At 33.0% G+C, this 20440-nt stretch overlaps 2 protein-coding genes across 6 annotated transcripts; one reads left to right on the forward strand and one right to left on the reverse strand.

Moving 5' to 3' along the window:
• The first annotated feature begins 3135 nt into the window (after positions 1 to 3135).
• Positions 3136 to 6258, forward strand: LOC122295117 (transcription factor bHLH130-like). 5 transcript variants are annotated; one of them, XM_043104171.1, is made up of 8 exons: positions 3136 to 3276; positions 3548 to 3618; positions 3891 to 4513; positions 4846 to 5150; positions 5229 to 5402; positions 5681 to 5746; positions 5828 to 5896; positions 5994 to 6258. In XM_043104171.1, exons 3-8 carry the CDS (start codon positions 3985 to 3987, stop codon positions 6039 to 6041), a joined length of 1191 nt encoding a protein of 396 aa, XP_042960105.1. In that variant the 5' UTR covers positions 3136 to 3276; positions 3548 to 3618; positions 3891 to 3984; the 3' UTR covers positions 6042 to 6258. The 5 variants fall into 5 exon arrangements, with proteins under 5 accessions (XP_042960105.1, XP_042960103.1, XP_042960102.1 ...); XM_043104168.1 differs by lacking the exon at positions 3136 to 3276 and adding an exon at positions 3277 to 3437; XM_043104169.1 differs by having other exon boundaries at positions 3548 to 4513.
• A 1438-nt stretch (positions 6259 to 7696) lies between these two features.
• On the reverse strand, positions 7697 to 10514 carry LOC122293810 (zinc finger BED domain-containing protein RICESLEEPER 2-like). Its single transcript, XM_043102270.1, has 6 exons — positions 10256 to 10514; positions 10008 to 10135; positions 9096 to 9779; positions 8433 to 8957; positions 7832 to 7900; positions 7697 to 7720 (listed from the first exon to the last, which is right to left on the reverse strand). The coding sequence occupies exons 1-6, from the start codon at positions 10512 to 10514 to the stop codon at positions 7697 to 7699; spliced, it is 1689 nt and encodes a 562-aa protein (XP_042958204.1).
• Positions 10515 to 20440: the final 9926 nt, after the last annotated feature.

Genomic DNA, 20440 nt, shown 5'->3' on the forward strand with positions numbered 1-20440 from the left:
CCTTATCATATTCTTTTAAATCGAGGGTGATGATTCTTGTTTTGGTTGTTGATGTTGTTGCTATTGGATATCATATGTTACTGAAAATGGTACGTTTTTATTTAATGAATTTAACGTCATGAAGGCTTCCATTCTTAAGGCTTTCCTCTTAAGATCAAAGGCTCGTTTTAAATTAATAAGATATAGTTGCCACGATAAGGTTGCGCAATGCCAAATTGACTTTTGCATTTTGGAGTGGCAAGATCATCGTACATACACCCAACCACTTGTGTCTGGTAAAATGAACATATGAAGATAATAGTTCTGTTACGTATAGTTGTTATGTATAGTTATTTTTGTATATTTTTTATGCACTTTACTGATGTGATTGGTCAAAACAGTTATTTTATATTAAAACAAAGTGATGTCCAAATCATATTAGTGAAGTATGCAAGGAGTACATAAAAGTGACTGCACATAAAATTTTTTATTGTTGTCAAATATGAATGTCAAATGAGGTGTTTTTAGTTTGACACAAAAAAGAAAAAGGACTACAAGAACTATTTCAGCACAGAACTATCACATTAGGACTTAATAATGCAGTTCTTAAGTTTATTAGAAGGTGACGCAAGTTAACCCCAATCAAGTAGTTGACAATTGTCACAGTTCAAAGACCTCAACCCTAAAGTCAGGCTTTGGTTTTATTAAGTGTGTGGGATTAGAACTAGAGAATTATGGTGTGGGATATTTGGTATTTCATTATTCGTATCTATAAGTAATAATGTCTCTTTATCCCTGCATTTGGGATTGCTATTAATCATGCGCAGTGCCTTTATGCCATTTTGAATAGCAATAATGGGCAATAAAGATAATAATTTTAACGAATCAAAAGGTAGTACAAACAGTGAAGAAGAAGAATCATTCCGAATGAGCATTCCAAACAAGTTAATATATAACTAAAAATAAAAACCAACAAATCGAAAAAAACTATAAAAAGTCGTTTTTCATATTTCTATGGCCGAATCAATTTAATATAATCGTACAGAGTTCACTTTGAAAGGGCTATTACTTAAACTTTGGCATAAACGCTGTGTTCGGAAGATAAACATAACTCAACTCATCTTAAACCGACATTGATGGAACTCATTATTTTTTTAATTTTATATAAAAAAGTTAAAATCATCTCAACCTAAAAAAGTTAAATCCATCTTAACTTATAAAATATTATTATTTATAATATAATTCAACTTAATTCAACGTTCAAATGCATATGATATGCTTTGTTGACATCGATTAAGACTATGTATTGATAATTACTTTTGTTTCTACCTTTTGCAAAAACTCGGTTTTTACCCCCACAAAGCGATATGACAAAAAAGAAAAGGGTGCAGAAAATGACATTATTCATATCATATACCAAGTGGGCCCCAACATCCTCACATTTTCAAGAAGTATGCACTAAGCATAATCTCTTACAATCATTATCTCTGATTTTATATGCAACACCTTAACCTCCACTCAAATCAAATGATCAGGTTTGTCATTTAGTAGTGATAAGTGTATCAACAAATAAGGCCTTAAACTTAGTTAGGTGGAAGTTTCCATTAAAAAAAGTGACATGTAGGCCGTTTCACAATTCAAATATAATGAGATAAGATATTTTGTTGAAAATTGAATAAAATAATATAATTTTTAAATATTAATTTTTTTTTTAGTTTTGAAAAAATTGAATTATTTATTATATTTTATATGAAAATTTGAAAAAATTATAAAAATTATAATTTATATAAAATGAGATGAAATGATATAATTTGATTTTGTGTAACTAAATTAGCCCTAACTCGTATTAGAAAACCTTAAATAAGAATAGTGTAAAAAGAAAAATTATATTCTAGAGTCGGTATATAGAGTATATATAATAAAGTATTTATATTTGAAAAACATAAGTTAAAGTTTAAATATTATTAATTAAATCTTTCTATTTAAGTGATATAGATGATATGCTCTATACAAGTACTTAAAAATAGAATAACTCACATAAAAAGTAAAAGTTGTTTGTTAATAATAATTTAATCATCTCCAAAAGAGTTGGGAGGGGTAGGCTTTATTTATTTATATTCCTCAGAGGCAAAGGTGTTTGTTAGTTCATATAAGAGTCACATGAAGATGGCCGTCTGGGGAATCTCTGCCTATCTGGTTTTATTGCCAAGACATTTTCATGTCTTAATATACTGCCAATTTTGTTATTCCATAAACCTTAAAATGTGTAATTATTTACCTACTGGACCCACTACTTGTCAATCCAAAGGAAAAAGGGAAAAAGTAAAGGAAACAATGCCTACATTTGTTAGACTATGGTTGTAACAATCCTGATTCTTTCCCCATACATACAGTCTGATCAAGATGACATGATTTCCAAATGCATGCTGTATGTAAAGAATGAAATAACAACAATAAATAAATAAAATCAATCAAGATAGGAGTTATCGATGGAACCATTTATCACCAAAGTTTGATTTATTTTATTTTTGTTGTTATCTTCTTGGATATATGTAATCGGGAACTTACAATTATAAAAAATTCTTATAAAAATAAATTCATAAACTGAAAACGGTAGATAAGAGGTAACATTAGGTCTCATTTGGAAGTTGGTCTAAATTGAGTTGAAATTTTAAGTAGAATTTAATATCTAAACACTCAACTCTCAAATCATTAAATTCATCTCAACTCAAAACTTCTCTAAACGTGAGACCCATAATTTTTTTAACTTAACATTTCTTTACACGCAGAATCCATAACTTTTTTTAATTTTTTATAAATACATTTAATCACATTCAAATACATCTAAACTTATTTGAAATGAATTTCACAAAACTCACTCTAACATCTCAATTTATCATTATTTATAAAAAAATTCAATTCATCTTAATTTACATCAATATTCAAACAGGACCTAAGCTGTAACACTTACATTGTTGGAGTCTGGAGTATACAATAAGATAAGAGGTCTATACGAGTCCAGACACGTGAGAACAGTAGATATTCCCTCAAGCAGATTCCAATCATACAACTTAGTAGTAAGAAGCCGACAAAACATGTGTCGTATGTTGCCATGGATTGAAAAGGAACCATATCTTCTTTAAATATGGGAGAAAGTGTTGGAATTGTCTCTTAATGCCTGGTAAATAATTCACATATGTTGTCCAACAGGGATGGTGTAGTAATTGTCGATTGGGGTTGCCCCATTAATCAAAACCTAGCCTTTCTTCTTTGTAAAATGAAGGATTGTGAAACAGTGTAAGTGAAACTAGCAAATCTCTAGATTTCTGTCCTCTGTTCACTTTTCATTCGCTCAACTCACAGGAGAAGTAAGAATTCTTCATTTTAGTTCTCTCTCTATCTCTCTCTCTCCCCACTCACTGGCATCAGCACCGCCGCCTCCACTCCCAACAGAACTTGTACAGAGTTGCCTTCTCTCTTTATTATTTGTTCCAATCTAATATTCCTTGTTTAGATTTCAGTGATTGCTTCTGTTGTTAATATTGTCTTCTTCATTTTTGTGGTTCAGACTCACAAATATAAACCTGGGTTGTCGTCAGATTGGATGGTTGTCAACACGTTGGTGTTTCTGAGGAAAAAGTAACTTTTTATGATCCTGAATTTCTGCTTCCCTCTTTTTCCTCTGTTTCTTAAGGCTACTTTAATGGCAGTGTGTTCTCAGTCCAAGTTACAATATTGATTTGGGTTTATATCTGGTGGTAGATCCACCCGAATCAGCAAAAATTTTATTGGAAACCTTCCTGGGAAGTAATTTTGCTTGTGAAGAAAACAGAGCCAAACTCTGTTCCTGTTGGTGGTGGTTTTGAAAGTTTTTCTGATCTCCTTGAGCTTTTTGTTTGATTTCATAAAAGGGGTCAAAGAGGTTACCTTCAAAAAGTACACGACTTTTCAACGTCACCTTAAAGATTTTATGGAAGAAAATTGAAGAAAAAAGAAGAGAAGCAAATGGAGCCAGATCTTCAAAGAAACCATCATAATCTTCATGATCATCAACACCAACATCACCAGAGCCAGACGAACTCCGGCTTGACACGGTACCGTTCGGCCCCAGGCTCGTATTTCTCAGGAATCATTGACAGGGAATTTTGCGAGCAATTCTTCAACCGGTCTTCGAGCCTGGAGACAGAGCGAATCTTCGATCGGTTTATGAGCAGCGGTGGCACACATGACGACGCATCAGAAGTGGCGGCAAAAGAATCTACGCAGTTTATGGCATCAATGAACAACGAAGCGGCAGGGGTTGTTCAACAGCTGAAAAATTATGGTTCTGCTTCTCAGAATTTTTACCAGAACCCATCACGGCCGCCATTGCCGAATCAGGGCTTGAATCCGAGTTTGGAGGGGTCTTGTTCAATGGGAATGGGTCGAATATTGCCTCAGATGAAGACAGGTGGTGGTGGTGATAATAATTCAAGTCTTGTTCGGCATAATAGCTTGCCGGCCGGATCATTCTCCCACATCAATGTTGAGAATAGTAAGTACCTTTTGCATTTTCCCACCTATTATGTTTGGTTAGAAGAATATATGAGAGGAAAGAAAAGAAAGCACTCATAGTAAGTTATTGCTAACCTCCTTTTAGCTGCAGAAAACAATGCTTGAAAATATTTTGAACAGTTTGCTTAGTGAGATGTTAAGTTGTAAATGTTTGCGGGTAGATTTACTGATTTTATAAACAAGATTTAGAAGGAGCAAGGCAGTTTATTCTCATGGAATCATGTCATAAGAAAAAAAATAGTGAGCTGTTTCAGTATTGATTCTTCTTGGTACAAGTTTTTATGGCACTAAGAATTTCTTAGCAATTGGCAGGCTATGCTGCAATGAGAGGCATGGGAAGTTTCGGAGGCAGTAAGGGCACTAGTGAAGAGTCACCTTTTTCAACTGCTAGCAGGTTGAAGAATTACTCATCAGTGCCACCTTCTGCAGCAGTAGGGATAATGGCTCCAATCCCTGAAATTGAGGACAAAAATATGGCAGCAAGCAATCCAGACAGTGGTTTCCCGATTGGTTCTTGGGATGATTCTGATATGATTTCCGATCTCAAAAGAGTTACAGATGACGATATTGATGCTGATGCAATGACACTTTCTAATATAGATGTGTCAGAAACTCAGGTAGTTAGATATATCTGAGCTGTTGTGCTTGCTTTTTGTTATCTATCTACTTAATCCAAGTTTTTTTCTGTCGATCAGAACATGGAGTATAGGAATCGCCCACGCTCTGGTTTGGCTCGTCACCTGAGTTTGCCAAAAACTGCAGCAGAGATGGCTGCCATTGAAAAGTTCGTGCAGTTTCAAGATTCCGTACCTTGTAAGATTCGAGCTAAGCGTGGCTTTGCCACGCACCCACGAAGCATTGCCGAGAGGGTAATTTTTTGAAAAGTCCATTTTTCTTGCAAGATACTTTTTCTTATGAATCAAATCCTACCATATCAAGGTTGTGGAAGATCTTTATTCGGCATGCAAATATAATTGTTCATTTTCAGTTCATCAGTCATTTTTATTGTTGGTAAATTGGCTGCAAATGTTAGTCATAGATAGTTTAATCCCTGAACTTGATCACCCTTCCATTTTAAAAGGGTGACACAGCCAAATCCATGATGCTAAAATTGCTTTACATGTTCATTTTCCTGTGAATCTTTCAGGTGAGAAGAACCAAAATCAGTGAAAGGATGAGGAAGCTACAAGATCTTGTCCCTAACATGGACAAGGTATAAACTTTCTCCTACATTGTTGTTCTTCAATTGTAGATTTCTTTGTTGGGACTCATTTTTCGCTTCTTTTCTCTGTAGCAAACAAACACAGCAGACATGTTAGATTTTGCAGTTGAGCACATTAAAGACCTTCAAAATCAAGTCCAGGTATCCACTAAATCCTCCCAATATTTAATCGTTTCTTGTACTTTTTTTTCGACCATTCTCATTCGTTCTTATGTTTGATTTCTTTGAATTTTATCAGAAACTTTCTGAAAACCGTGCAAAGTGTACGTGTTCTTCAAACAAGTAGCAGCCATGCTGCAAAATGAATGTGGAGAAAAATACAGAAAACGAAGCCGGCTTCTCTTTTGCACTGAGGGGAAGAAAATACAAGCCAAAAGGCTGGTCGTAGTTAACTGTAAGATCCGTACCTATTGATGCCATTATAGAATGCAAAAGCTGTACAGTAAATGTATGCAATGTTTGCTATGGAGTTAACAGAAACAGTAAATTCTTTCCTCCAATAAGACAATCTCAAAAAAAAAAAAACGTTTTACAAATTGACAGTATTTCTTTAGTGTATGATGGTCAGTTTTTGAGTTACTATTAAAGGGAATGAGATTGTATTAGCGGGACACACTAACTCTAAAAGTTGGGTGGCACAGTAGAAGCGTACTTATCTTTTTAGATAAAATCTTAAAGTCTGACGAATAATTCATATCATTATAATAAGATAGAGTGAAATAAGGATGTAATATTGTGACAACGGCTGTCAAAAGGGTTTTTGGTTCGAATGTGATAGGAGATAATTCCACTTAGGGCTGTAAACGAGTCGAGTTTGAGCGAGCTTGGGGTGTTCGAGCTCGGCTCGGTCACTACTCGAGTTGAGCTGAGGCTCGGCTCATTTATCAGCCGAGCCTAAGAGCTAGTTCGAGCTCGGCTCGTATAGGAGGGAAATGAACTCGAGCTCGGCTCGAGCTCGGTTATGTTAACGAGTCAAGCTCAAGCTCGACTCGAGTTCGGCTCGTTTATGTTAAAATTTCACTAATTAAATTATTTATATAAACATATAAAATTATAAAATTAAAATAAATGCATCAATACTTATAACAAATTAAATACTAATTTACATTAAGAGTATTATGGTTATGGACTTATGGTACAATATTAGACGAAATTTTACATCTTAACGGAACAAGTGAATAAAAAAATTAATTACAACAATAAATTATGAAATAATATACATTATATTTCAAAACAAAAAATGGGCTGTCAAATGACAAAGTCCTCAGTCTTCATGGAATCGTGCATGGAGCCAGCCAGAAATCTTGACATTGTTGCCCTGCATACACTAATATACTAAAAAAATTGGTGTTATTTTTAATCCCTTGCTCAAGTACTATTAACTTAGCAATACTGTCAAGGGATATTCCACAAAAAATGTAAAACTTAATTTGCCATGAAAAATCAATATCATATCTCTAACAAGTTACACAATACAATTATACAGACAATATCATAAATAAATATGTGCATTAGGGATTTAGACAAGTTTTGAAATCTGATATCACCGTGACAGTCACATAAGTCAACAAGTTCCCAAAATCTGATAGAAATATGTGCATCAGTGATTCAGCCAAGTTACCAAATGCATTATGCAGTTACCACAGAACAGATCCAAAACAACGACCCAGCAATAGGCAATAGCCAATAGGCACGACTCATATCAGCCAGACAACAAACTGTGAGGTAGACAAGTTGACAACTTCAATAGGCACACACATAGAAAATACTCAAAACTCAATACTCTCATACCAGCCACAAAATATCAATACAAAATAGATACAAAATGCAGTTTGAGATAGTTACCATCCACAGGCCCACAATACTCTCATTCTCATACCATTGGCAGTTACCAAAGAAGTTACAAGTTCATAACAAGTTACCAAAGTTCAACAAAATCAGTCAGACAAACATATAGATGGCCAACTGCAGTGTCCAAAACAGATGTTCACAACAAGTTACCAAAGTTTGAAGTTAATCTCATTCTTCTAACTGCAGTTACCAAAATTTAGGAAATTCACAATGAAAGGAAGTTACCAAAAAATCAGAGTTCACCATATCAGAAGTCAACAAGTTCCCAAACTTGAACAAAATCACCATGACAACCTGCACACACTGATCCAGTAAAAAAACATTAATATAATTTTTATTCCCTTGCAAAATTACTCAAATACTTTTAACTTAGTAATATTGTCAAGGGATGTTTGCAATGCAAAATTTAATTTATCATTTAAAGTAAATTAAGGAAATCTAGATGGTAAGGAGTTAGAATTTAGAAATTACCTGAACTATCATGACTCATATCATCCCAAACAAAATCAAATAGAACAACCAAACTGTCCAAATATTACAAAGTAAACTGTCCAAATATCATATAGCAAATAATATAGACTAAACAAAAAAAACCAGATAAAACTAGAAAACTGCCCAAATGCTCCATTTTTTCAACATGCTCAAAAAACAGAATGTAAGTTTGTATGGGCCTATTGCTGTGGCAAGAGAATATGAGTTTCTGATGGAACATCCATCTATTGACAATAAAAAAACAGTAGTTAGTATTTTTGTGAATAAATTAATAATAGTAAGTATAAAATAGTATAATAGCAATAGGCAATTAAAATAAATAAAATACACTTACAGAATTTGTGGATGATCTTTTAAGCCCATATAGTGCTCTAACCCAATCAGACCCACATAACAACATTTGGACAGTTTCAGTCTTCAATGAAGCTCTATGAGTATCAATGACTCTGCCTCTTGTGCTTAATATTGATTCTGAGCTAACTGTGGTAATTGGAGTAGCCAAAATATCTCGGGCCAGTTTGGACAAAGTTCGAAACTTGAGACTATTTGTTTTCCACCATTCCAAGGCATCAAAACTTGCATCTGAACCCTCTTCACAAATATAAATGATCTCCTCTAAATAATTGTCCAGTTCTGATTTACTAAGCTGCACGGTATCAACACTTCTAAGAAAAGATTTAAATAATGACTGGCCACTCTGCATGTTTCTCCTAGTCCCAACACTTGAGGAAGAACCAGATACATTCATTCGAGCATTATCCTGCTCTCTTTGTGCCTCAAGAGTTGAATTGTATTCATGAACATACTCATTATATAACTCAAGCAACACAGTAGAGACATGATCAATATTCTTTGCAGCCTTCGGCCCGTGATAAATTAAATGAAAACAAAACTAGATCAGGACCATTTTGAATCTAGGATCTAACACCGCAACAATTGCCATCAATAGATTACACTCCCCCCAATATTTGTCAAACTTAGCACTCATTTTTCTTACCATTGATTTCACGTACTCATTCTCATCTCTACTCTTCTTACCTAAGATGTCATTCATTCTCCAAACTTCAGAAAGAAATAAGTTTGCTGTTGGGTAATCACTTCCAGATACAATATTGGTGACTTCATTGAAAATAGCTAATAGTTGACAAATATTTTCAACTTGCCCCCACTCTTCAATAGTTGGAACCCATTCAAAACATCTATCTCTATCACCATATCTAGGAAAAACTTTTTTAAACTGAATTGCAGCATCCAACATTAAATAAGTGCTATTCCATCTTGTAGGCATATCTAAAATCAGTTTCTTTGAGGGTAATTGTAACTGTTTTGCAATTTCACTAAACTGTTTTAGCCTACTCTCTGATGCTACCAGATATTTTATACCATCTCTAACACAATCAACAATATCCCTAATCTCCCCAAGTCCATACTGTACAAGTAAATTTGTTATATGTGCACAACAACGTACATGAAACAGTTGGCCATTTACAGACAATGTTTTCTTCAATCTAAAATCATCTTTCAAGATCCAAATGGCAACATCATTAGAACTAGCATTGTCAACAGTAATTGAACTAATTTTATTCTCAATCTCCCAATTTTGGAAACACTTTTCTAAAGCATCAGCAATAAGAAGGCCAGTATGTGGAGGTGGCACATTACAAAAATTCAAGACATGCCTCTGAAGGTGTCAATCAGAGTCTATAAAATGACATGTCACTACCATATATGAAAGTTTTTGACAAGAAGTCCACATATCAGTTGTGATATGAACCTTATTCACATGTTTAAGCAAAGCCCTTAACTTTATCTTTTCATTCTCATAAGTTCTCATGCATTCTTTCTTTGCAGCAGCCCAAGACATTTTTCTTCAATATGGAGTGTTTGCACTCATGAATCTATTAAATACCACATGTTCCATTAAAGAGAATGGATATTCATGGTAAAGTATCATATGAGAGGCAAGCTTTCGGACCCTATTACGATCATAGGTAAAGTTTGAGACAGTGAAGGCACCATCTGCCTCCTTAGACTCAACTGCTAAGACTTTTTATTTTTTCTTAGACCCCATGTATGGCAAACAAGTCAGCAGGTGCCTACATAATGTAGTGGTAGAACTTGAGCGAGAAGCTTTAAATATAGTTTTACACCACTTACATTGAGGCTGTTTAACCCCATTGCTATCAATTTCAACAAAATCCTTCCAAATATCAGGAGTCCTCTTTCTTTTTTTTCTTTCATAGGCTACTGTTTGAACTTCTGTGAAAGGGCCCTCAGTAGACACAATATTAGGGGCTTGAGAATTTTGGGCAGTGTCTCTATCATTATCAGATATGGCCTCTACTAAGCTAATCCCAACAGAGCTTTCATTTTCATACTCCTCTACCGGATCAACATCATTCACTGGATCACCCATTTGGTGGGATCTAATATTTTATAAACACAAAACTAGAAACATCCAATAAACATAGGATCACAGACCAGAAATCAAAACAACCTTTCAACTTGGTGGCTCAAGGTGTCACCAGAAGGCAAGGATACTAAAAGATGTTAAAGTCAAAACAATTTCACAATAACAGTTTTGTTATACAACCCTGCCTTGATGGCTCAATGTGCCTCCAAAAGGCAAGGCTGATATAGTTGATTTAATTCAACTAAAACAAATGTTAAAGTCAAACTAATTTGACTTGAACAGTTTTAGTATTCAATCTTGCCTTAGTGGCTTGATGTGCCTCCAGAAGTAAGGTACCTCAACAACATAAACATAGAAGAAACTGGATAAAACTTGTCAACAAAAACATATTAAACACAATACCATTTCATACTTGTAATTAGAACAGAAACACGAAACAGATTGGAACAGATTAATCAAGCAACACAATTTTATGGCATAATTAAATACTTGAAGCAAGAACAATGTATAAAAATTTATAATCAAGTAAAACAGATTCAAGAAAGCATATTTAAGTACTTGAAATTAGAACAGAAACACAAAACAGATTGAAACATATTAATCAAGCAACATAATTTTATGGCATAATTAAATACTTTCTCAAGAACAATGTATAAACATTTATAATCAAGTAAAACAGATTCAAGAAAGCATATTTAAGTACTTGAAATTAGAACAGAAACATAAAACAGATTGGAACAGATTAATCAAGCAACACAATTTTATGGCATAATTAAATACTTTCTCAAGAATAATGTATAAACATTTATAATCAAGTAAAACAGATTCAAGAAAGCATATTTAAGTACTTGAAATTAAAATAAAAACACAAAATAGATTGGAACAGATTAATCAAGCAACACAATTTTATGGCATAATTAAATACTTCAAGTAAGAACAATGTATAAATATTTATAATCAAGTAAAATAGATTCAAGAAAACATATTTAAGTACTTGAAATTAGAACAGAAACACAAAATAGATTAGAACAGATTAATCAAGCAACACAATTTTATGGCATAATTAAATACTTTCTCAAGAAAAATGTATAAACATTTATAATCAAGTAAAACAGATTCAAGAAAGCATATTTAAATACTTGAAATTAGAACAGAAATACAAAACAGATTGGAACAGATTAATCAAGCAACACAATTTTATGGCATAATTAAATACTTTCTCAAGAACAATGTATAAACATTTATAATCAACTAAAACAGATTCTTTCTTTGCATATTTAAGTACTTGTAATTAGAACATAAACACAAAACAGATTGGATAAGAATTAAGATGAATTAAGTAACACATGGTAAAGAAAACAACATTAAATACTTGAAGCAATCACCATATATGATCCTTTATAATCAACCAAAACAGATTCAAAAAAGTATATTTAAATATTTGAAATTAGAACATAAACACAGTTACATAACTACAAGACAGATTGTAAAAGATAAATCAACCAATACATGTTAAATAAAACATGCACCACTACTTAAGGCCAAAATCACCATAGGATCAGATTAATCAACCCAAACATGAATAATAAAGCATTATTAAATAGTTCAAGCAAGAACATAAAAGCATCATTAAATAGCAATTAACTTGAGAGGCTGAGAGAACATACTTGCGACTATAAATTTTTCTTTGAGCACAACTCAGTAGGTAAGATGATTAGGCAAGCAGCAAGCTCAGATATAAAAGCTCAAGTTAGACTACAAGTTCAAAAATTGTAAGCAATAGCAAAATAACCAAAACATGAAGTTAACACTTAACGGCCTAAGGTCTAAGTTCTAATAGGGCATATTCAATTATTACAAAATAAAATAAAAAAATAAAATTAAAACATAAACTTAACAATCAAAGTGATGGACAACCAAAACAGTCATAGTCTCAGTGTCTCACAGTTACCAAAATTAGCATATACGATTGTTGAGTGATCACGAATCATGAATGACAGTGTACTTAGATGATTTCATGTAGATCTATTGTGCCCACAATACCACAAATCACAATATGAAAAAAAGTTAGGATAGAACCAGAAATGGGCATTGAAAATAGTTAGATTAAACTATAACTAGATAAATCAATCAAATCTGCCAACATTCCCAACTAAATGCGTAGAAAAAGGAAACTAAATTGGGTAATCGACTCGTAGATGGACGAATCGACGAACCAGAGAACCACAAGCCACAAAATTAGGGAAGCAGTGGTTGGGAGTCATAAATGCATGCATTTAATGACCCATTTGTCGAGGACCGGCTGCTTTCTCAGAGGCTGAGATTGCAGCCATGGTTCCCCTCTAAAACGGCCGCCGACTGCATTTGCTAGGGTTTCTAGCAGACTGCAGAAGCAGCCATTTTCACTCGACGGCCCGAGGCCTCTCGAGAACAAATGCTGCCCAAATGCACCACACAAATCGAATGATAGATTAAGATGGCATATAGGAGGTAACTAGTAATCGGTGTAACCGTGTAAGCATAAGAGATTCAGAGAATGGATAATAGGATAAGAAGCTAGGGTTTCTCGATGGGTCTGAGAGTGAGAGGAGAGAAAGTGAAGCGGCAAGGCCGAGAGAGCGAAATTTCACTTGGTGAAAGTGAAACGTGAAGCGGCGCAACAGTAACAGACTCGGGAAGCGTTGTAACCCTAGGGCAAATGTGCCTCCATTAAAATCCAACAGCTCTCAAGTCCCTGGAAAAAGTAACCACATATCCAACGGTTGAAATCAATTTAGGGTTTAATCGGCTCTTTAATTAAATTTATACTAGCATAAAAAAGTATATTTAAATATTATCCTATTAAAAAAAATACTATAGTCTATGCATTATAAATTATAATACATGTTAATTTTTTTAAATTATAATTTTTATAATTAGCAAGTAGTGACTGTAGTGCTGTAAAAAAAACCTATATTTATTTATAATATTTAATTATACTATAAAATTGTCTAACATTATATTTTATCAAACATTCTCCAAATTGGTACTCATAATATAAATTTATAGTTATATTAATTAGTATAGTATAATAATACTATAGGCTAATACCGTATATTAACCAAAAAGAGTATTCTATTTTAGAAAATATTATACTCTATAAATTATAATACATGTTAATTGTTATATAAATTAATTTTTAAAACTAGCAAGTAGTGTTGCAAATTCATAGAATATATAATGATATAATCTAAGAATCATAGGTGATAAGTATTTAATAATTATGTTATGATATATTAATAAAAATATTGTAAATAGAATGATATAATTATGATTTATGAGTGATATGTTATAGGGCAATAAGTTATGACTATAGCTTATAGACTATAGCCTAGAGCCTTATTATCCTATAAGCATAACTTCTTATATGACATTTCACTATCTGATAAGAATAAGATAAATATTTCAATATGATATATTAATATTATAAATTAAATATCAAGCTTATAGTATATGTAGAAGAAAATGTTTAACTATAAGTCACTATGAGTCGAGTCGAGCTTCATACAAGTATATTCACGAATATTAATCGAGTCGGTCGAGTTTTATACGAGTTTGTATCGTTTAATAATCGAATTTATTTCTGTGTGTATAAACGGCTCATTAAATATTCGATTCGAGCCGATTTCGAGTTTATTCGAGTCGAATTCGAGCTGCCTATTTATTTTACAGCCCTATATCCACTCTCCCAAGTTCCCAACTCATGGTGCATCTTTTCTCCATGAAAAGAATATATTTATAAAATTTATTTTTAATACTCCTAATATATTATTGAAGTGGGTCCTACAGTGATTAAAAAAATTAATATTTTAATTTTATTTTATAATTATAATAGATTGTTTGTGCTTATAAGCAACAAAACTCTTTTTTTTTTACGAGTAATTCTACATATAATCGTAAAGTATGTAAGTACTGCGTAATCATTTTAAAAAATAATGGAATTAATTATTAAACTATTAATTTTTTTCATGTAAATTTCATATTTTATTTATTTTTTCAAAATGATTAAAAGACAGTTACACAATTTATAATTATAAATATCTTTCTCAAAGTGTAATGTGCCCCGGGGGGACTTTCACAGCCGTGCTATGGGTCTCATCAAGCTACATTAACCTTGGGGTTCCCTCGTAGCTGCATGGAGCTTCTCACACGGTGGACCTGCGTTCTTATATTGAGCCAAGGAAGATGAAATTTCCTATGAGGACAAACTGCACAATATGATGAACGCTTTTGGTGTTGCTTCTAAGGCTGAGAAGGGTTATGATTATACCCATTTTGTTTTATTGGGACAAAGTCAAGATATTACTTCTTGAGAAGGGATAAATCTTAGTGACGTTGTTGATGAATCCCCCCTTATTAGATTACGTAAGTTTTACTCTGTACACAAGTATTCAAAATTCAACCTTGAGAAGGGATAAATGTTAGTGACATTCTTGGCAAATGTTGAGCTTTATCGCAATACGTGTAATCAAAATTCAATTATTGTGATTTGAGAAGTGATACATTTGTCAATAGCCTTATAACCTGATTGATAACCAAATTCTTTAAATGAAAAATATGGATTCGAAATCTTCCACCCCATTGTATGAAAAAAAAAAAAAATGTGCTACATTTAAAAATATATTTCACAAAAGTAAATTTAAAATAGACATGATTTCGTCTGATATATTAGATCTATCTTGTCATGAAAGCAACTTTATAATCTGACATATCATATTAGTTTATTTTAGTATAATTTCTTTATAGTCAAAACATTTTTCTTGTGATTTACCATATCATAAGTAATTAAGATCCAACTATTGTGATTTACTATGATGCAAGTTTTGACAATTTCATTAGTTTATTTCCAAAACGATAATGTTACTCTATGAATTTTTCATTCACCTTCTAATTAAGTCAACAATCTTACGAATTAAGTCAAAGAATGTGGAAGGTGAGCCTATACCCTCCGTCATGATTACAAGTTTTTGTTGATTTCTAATGTAGAGTTAATTCGTAATGTCTTTCCAGCTTATGTAGCATACCAGATTCTACATATTCCTTTGCATTATTGGATAGTTAATCAACTTGTATGGGGAGGAAATAAATCAGGTATGTACTCCGTTAAATCTGACTATCATTTTTCTGAAAATGGTATATAGAAGGGATGTTGTGGGGTCTTCTTATTCTCAGTCTCATATGGGTTTGTGGAAGAATTTATAGAACTTGTCTACCCCTAATATAGTTAAAAATTTTGCATGGAGAGCCTGCACTAATAATTTGCCTGCTAAGGCTAATTTGTTGAAAATGGGTGTAGTGGAAGATGGAGTGTGTGGTTTTTGTCATGTGAAGGTTGAGGATGTCACTCATATATTGTGTTTGTGTCCTAATTTTTGTAAAATGTGGAGATCTAAATGCCAAGTTTTTTTTGCCTTTCTTGAATGTTGGACAATAGTTTGAAATATTAGTTTGGAAGATTATGGAAAATAATTTGTCTTTGATTTCATTATTTTTTACAATCTATTGGGATGTGTGGAGATATCGAAATTTGTGTTTGTTTAATGAAGCTAACATTTCAGTATTGAATGTTGTGGATCGGTGTTGTGAGTATAAAAACAATTTCAATACTATTAAAGCATCTTCTTAGAGCACTCACAATGGGTTTTGTAAAACCCATTGTTATGTAAAATTAAAAAAAAAAATGGTCTAAAATGTGCATCCAACGGATACTTCCTTTTTTTTTTTCTATTTTACATTTGTGTACAGTGTTGCCGCTAGATGTAGAAGCAACTGTACACAAATGTAAACATATTTTAATTGTTTTCTATCTTTTCTTGTACTTTTTCTCTAAAATTAATTTCTTTTATTGTACTTTTTCTCTCATAAAATATTAAAAGGTATAATATTAAAATGATATGAAGAAAAAATAGATAAGCTGATATATGATGTATTGTAAAAATCACTATATAAAATAGAAAAAGTGAGATTTGGTGATGTATTTTAAAGAATATGATGAAAAATCTATTGGGAGTACTCTTAGATTGTGAAAATGGAAAAAGTGCTTAAGTGGGTACAACCTCATCTTGGGAAGGTAAAATTGAATTTTGATGGAGTTTTGTTTAGGGATGAAGGTAAGGCCGGGGTGGAAATTATAAGGCAAAACCTTATAACCGGTCGGGCTGCTTTTCACTTAATAACAGCCCTTCAATTATGGTGCGGCACGTGTCCAATTCATTTTATTTGTGATGGATCCGTTTACACCAAATCATTTCTTCAGACCCTTTGAACCCAGACTTCTTCTTCCTCGGCCACACACCGGTCACCTGAGAACACTGGTCACCTGAAAAGTTGCGGGTCACCTCCTCCTCTCCATCGAAGTTGTTCACCATCGGAGACACGGGTCACCTCCTCTTCATCGAAGTGGGTCTTCTCCGGCGCGGGTCTCCTCCTCCTCTAATTTGATCATCATCCCTGTTCCTGGTCAGTCCGAAATCCTCTCTCTCAAATTCTTACCATTTGCTTGATGATTTACTTCAACAATTTTTACAGAACAGAATCTTCACGTCGGTATTTGGGATTCTTTCTTTGTACAATTTGCTTGATTATTGGGGAGTGTTGCATTATTTATCCCAATGAAATTACTCTGTTGTGTTTGGTTGTAAAGAGGAATATAATGGATTTACTAGTTATTGGAATGACAGTGGCATTTGTAGGCACACGAGCTGTTTGATGAAAGGCTCAGTAGAGCTGTAGCTCTTTTGTAAATGATAAATATGTTGTAATAAAACCGAGCAATACTAGTTTGTTTATCAAGGCCTTCAACTAATTAGTTGTTGTCTATTGACTACATGATAAAGTTTATTTGATTAAATTTGTAAATTATAATTGTGATTATAAGGAAAAAAGTGTCGTATATATTTTTGCATTTTTGTAAAACAATTTTCTTAAAACTTTATTTTAGTTTTTTATTTCTTAGGTGATTAGAGATTCTACAAAGATTGGACACTTAAGATGCAATGGCATATGACCTATGAACTGGAAAGGAGGAAATCATTTTCTTTCTCTTCTTGGTTTAACTTTTTTAGTATTACCAAATGACCCAGTATTTTGAGTTTTCTTCATTCTTGATTGTAACACCATGCTTGCAACAAGAGATGCAAGGTTACAAGTGCATTAATTGCTATTTTCAAGAAAACATGCAACAAATATCCAGTTTACCCATGGAAATATTTGTGTTATCATAGTTGTGATGACTATTATTTCTTTCAAGACTTGACCAGACTCGCCGGTCAGGCTAATATAACATGAACCAATTTGGTCAATGGCTTTGCTCACCCCAAAAAAACTGCCCAAAAGTTGACCAGAACCTAAGGCCAGTAATGGTTTTAGACAATTAGCCATTGTTTTAATGATTACCACGTCAAATGATGCTTGGTCATTGTAGGTCATAAATGGTTCATCCACATAACTTGTTCATTTCTTAATCCCTTACACCACAAAAGCTGAAAACAGTAAGATCTGGAAAAAGCAGCAATGTTTACAAAGGCAAAGCAAATCCCCTGTGGCATATAATTTGGACTTACAAACCATTGACACCATGAAACAAAAGGTGTAAGCTCAATCAAATCCCCTGCAGGTATTCAGATACTGACTGCATAATTGCCTAAGCCCCTTATTTTTTTTACAAGTAAAATTCTATCAATATCAATAGGCATAGCCAAGTACAAGAAATGTATACAAGAGAAAACATTTATTACTGGTATTGCCGAACATAATCCTTCTGTTTCACAATCTTGGCACATTTTTATGAACTCATAATGCTATATTTTCATACATACCAGATCCCTACTTGTATTACTAAAATTGCATAAAGAAGAAAGGGTGATTTATGTATTGAAAATTTGAAAGTCATCAACTTGGTATAAGAACTAGAAGTTTATATACTTATAAAAAAGAATACCATCGAACTAGAAGTAGTTTATTTGTCAAAACTAGAAATTTAATATTCTTTTCTCAACATTTAAAAGTGCACGGTTGTTTTTATAGGTTCCAGCAAATGACAAGTTCAAGTACCAATACCGGTTCAAGTTCGTGGACTTCAAGAGAGAAAGACAAAGCAAGTGTGGACTGGCCACTTTACTACTGTGGCATTCCATCAAAACTCAGAATCTCTGGAAAGAGTAATAGTTTTGGCAGAAGATTTTACAATTGCCCAAACTATAAGATCAATAAACAATGTGGATTTTTTGAATGGATTGATCTTGAAAATGAACAAAATTCATGCTGCAAGATGATGTTGGAGTTAGCTCAACGAAGGAATGAAAGGTTATTTCACGAACATGTAACGAAGGAACAAGCCAAATATAAAGCATTGGAGAAGAAGTATAATGCTACCTTGAAAGTCTTGTTGACATCGTGGTTGCTTTTTATTGCGATTTATGCTGTAATTTTTATGTATCCCAAAAACCAAAGTGTATGTTGGGCAGTGCCTCGACTCATGTAAGCTATTTTAGCTTTGGACAACTGATTGTAATGAACATGTGATGTAATTAGTATGGTTTTATGAATTTAATGAACACGTGCGTTTCTTTATTGTTTTGGAATGTCTTGCAACGGAATGAATATTTAATAGACAGGTGTTAAAGTGACGTTTTACAGGGTATGGGCAAAAGTCCAAAATTATGGACAAACTTTTGCAATAACTACAGCAAAGTATAAAATTATAAAACCTGTTGCCTCTTGCATTTCAAAATTACCTCTTGCCATTAAATATTCAAAACAACAGAAGTTCAAAAAAACTATACAAAAAAAAAAAAAAAACTATAAAACTGAAAACAAAAACTTGCAAACCAGAAAAAAAAAAAAAACACATCTTTCCCAGGAAAAAATCCTATAAAACCAGGAAAAAAACTATAAAGTCAGAAAAAAAAAAAACACATAGGACAGAAAAGAAAACCTATAAAACCAGGAAAAAAAACACATCTTTCCCAGAAAAAAAAAACTATAAAACCGAAAAAAATACTCTGGAACTAGAAAAAATAAACTATAAAACCAGAAAAAACAACACATCTGATAGAAAAAAACCTATAAAACCAGAAAATCTGAAATACATGCCACAACACATGGCTCCAAATACAAAAATTCAAGCCAACCATTCAGAATACATAAGTTCAAAACACATGGCTCCAAATACATAAGTTCAAGCCAACCACTCCAGAATACATAAGTTCAAAACACTTGACTCCAAATACATAAGTTCAAGCCAACCACTGAATAGAATCTATAGCGAAGGTTATCCACAAAATCTTCATCCTTGCTTTTTCCACAAGCACATCACAATAGACCTGTCACATTAAGTTTAACCAAAAAATTACATTAAGTTTAATGTATCCAAATATAAGCAACTATAATATCACAATAGCTCATAACACAGACATACATAAGCAAATCTCATTTAAGCATCCAAGTTTTGGCAATCGACCTCAGGTGTATGTGCAATATCCCTACATATTGAACAACAAATACCATAAACAACAACAAATACCATAAAGTTTAAAAACGAAAAAACCATGAAGACTAAAAACCTACAATACCTCATTGAAGGACAGTTATTCCTAGCATGTCCTTCCATTTTACAAATGCCACAATGCCTTTTCTTTGTTGGTTGCGCCTGTTTTGGATTTTTTGCTCTCACAGATTTTGGGCGCCCTTTGGTTGGCACCCGTGGAGGGTCCTGTAGCGTCTGTGAAAAATTGCTAAAAAGTTCCTCTTGAAATTTCATAAAAGATTTCCTCGTGTAAACTATGGCGGCCTCTTCTTCAATTTTGTAACCCATTTTCAATATTGCCCGTGTAGATTTTGTTCGCACATCCTTTTCTTTTTCTTTAAAGTAACGTGCATCTAATGCTTTC

This window comes from Carya illinoinensis, chromosome 14 (assembly GCF_018687715.1).
Source record: "Carya illinoinensis cultivar Pawnee chromosome 14, C.illinoinensisPawnee_v1, whole genome shotgun sequence".
NCBI lineage: Eukaryota > Viridiplantae > Streptophyta > Magnoliopsida > Fagales > Juglandaceae > Carya > Carya illinoinensis.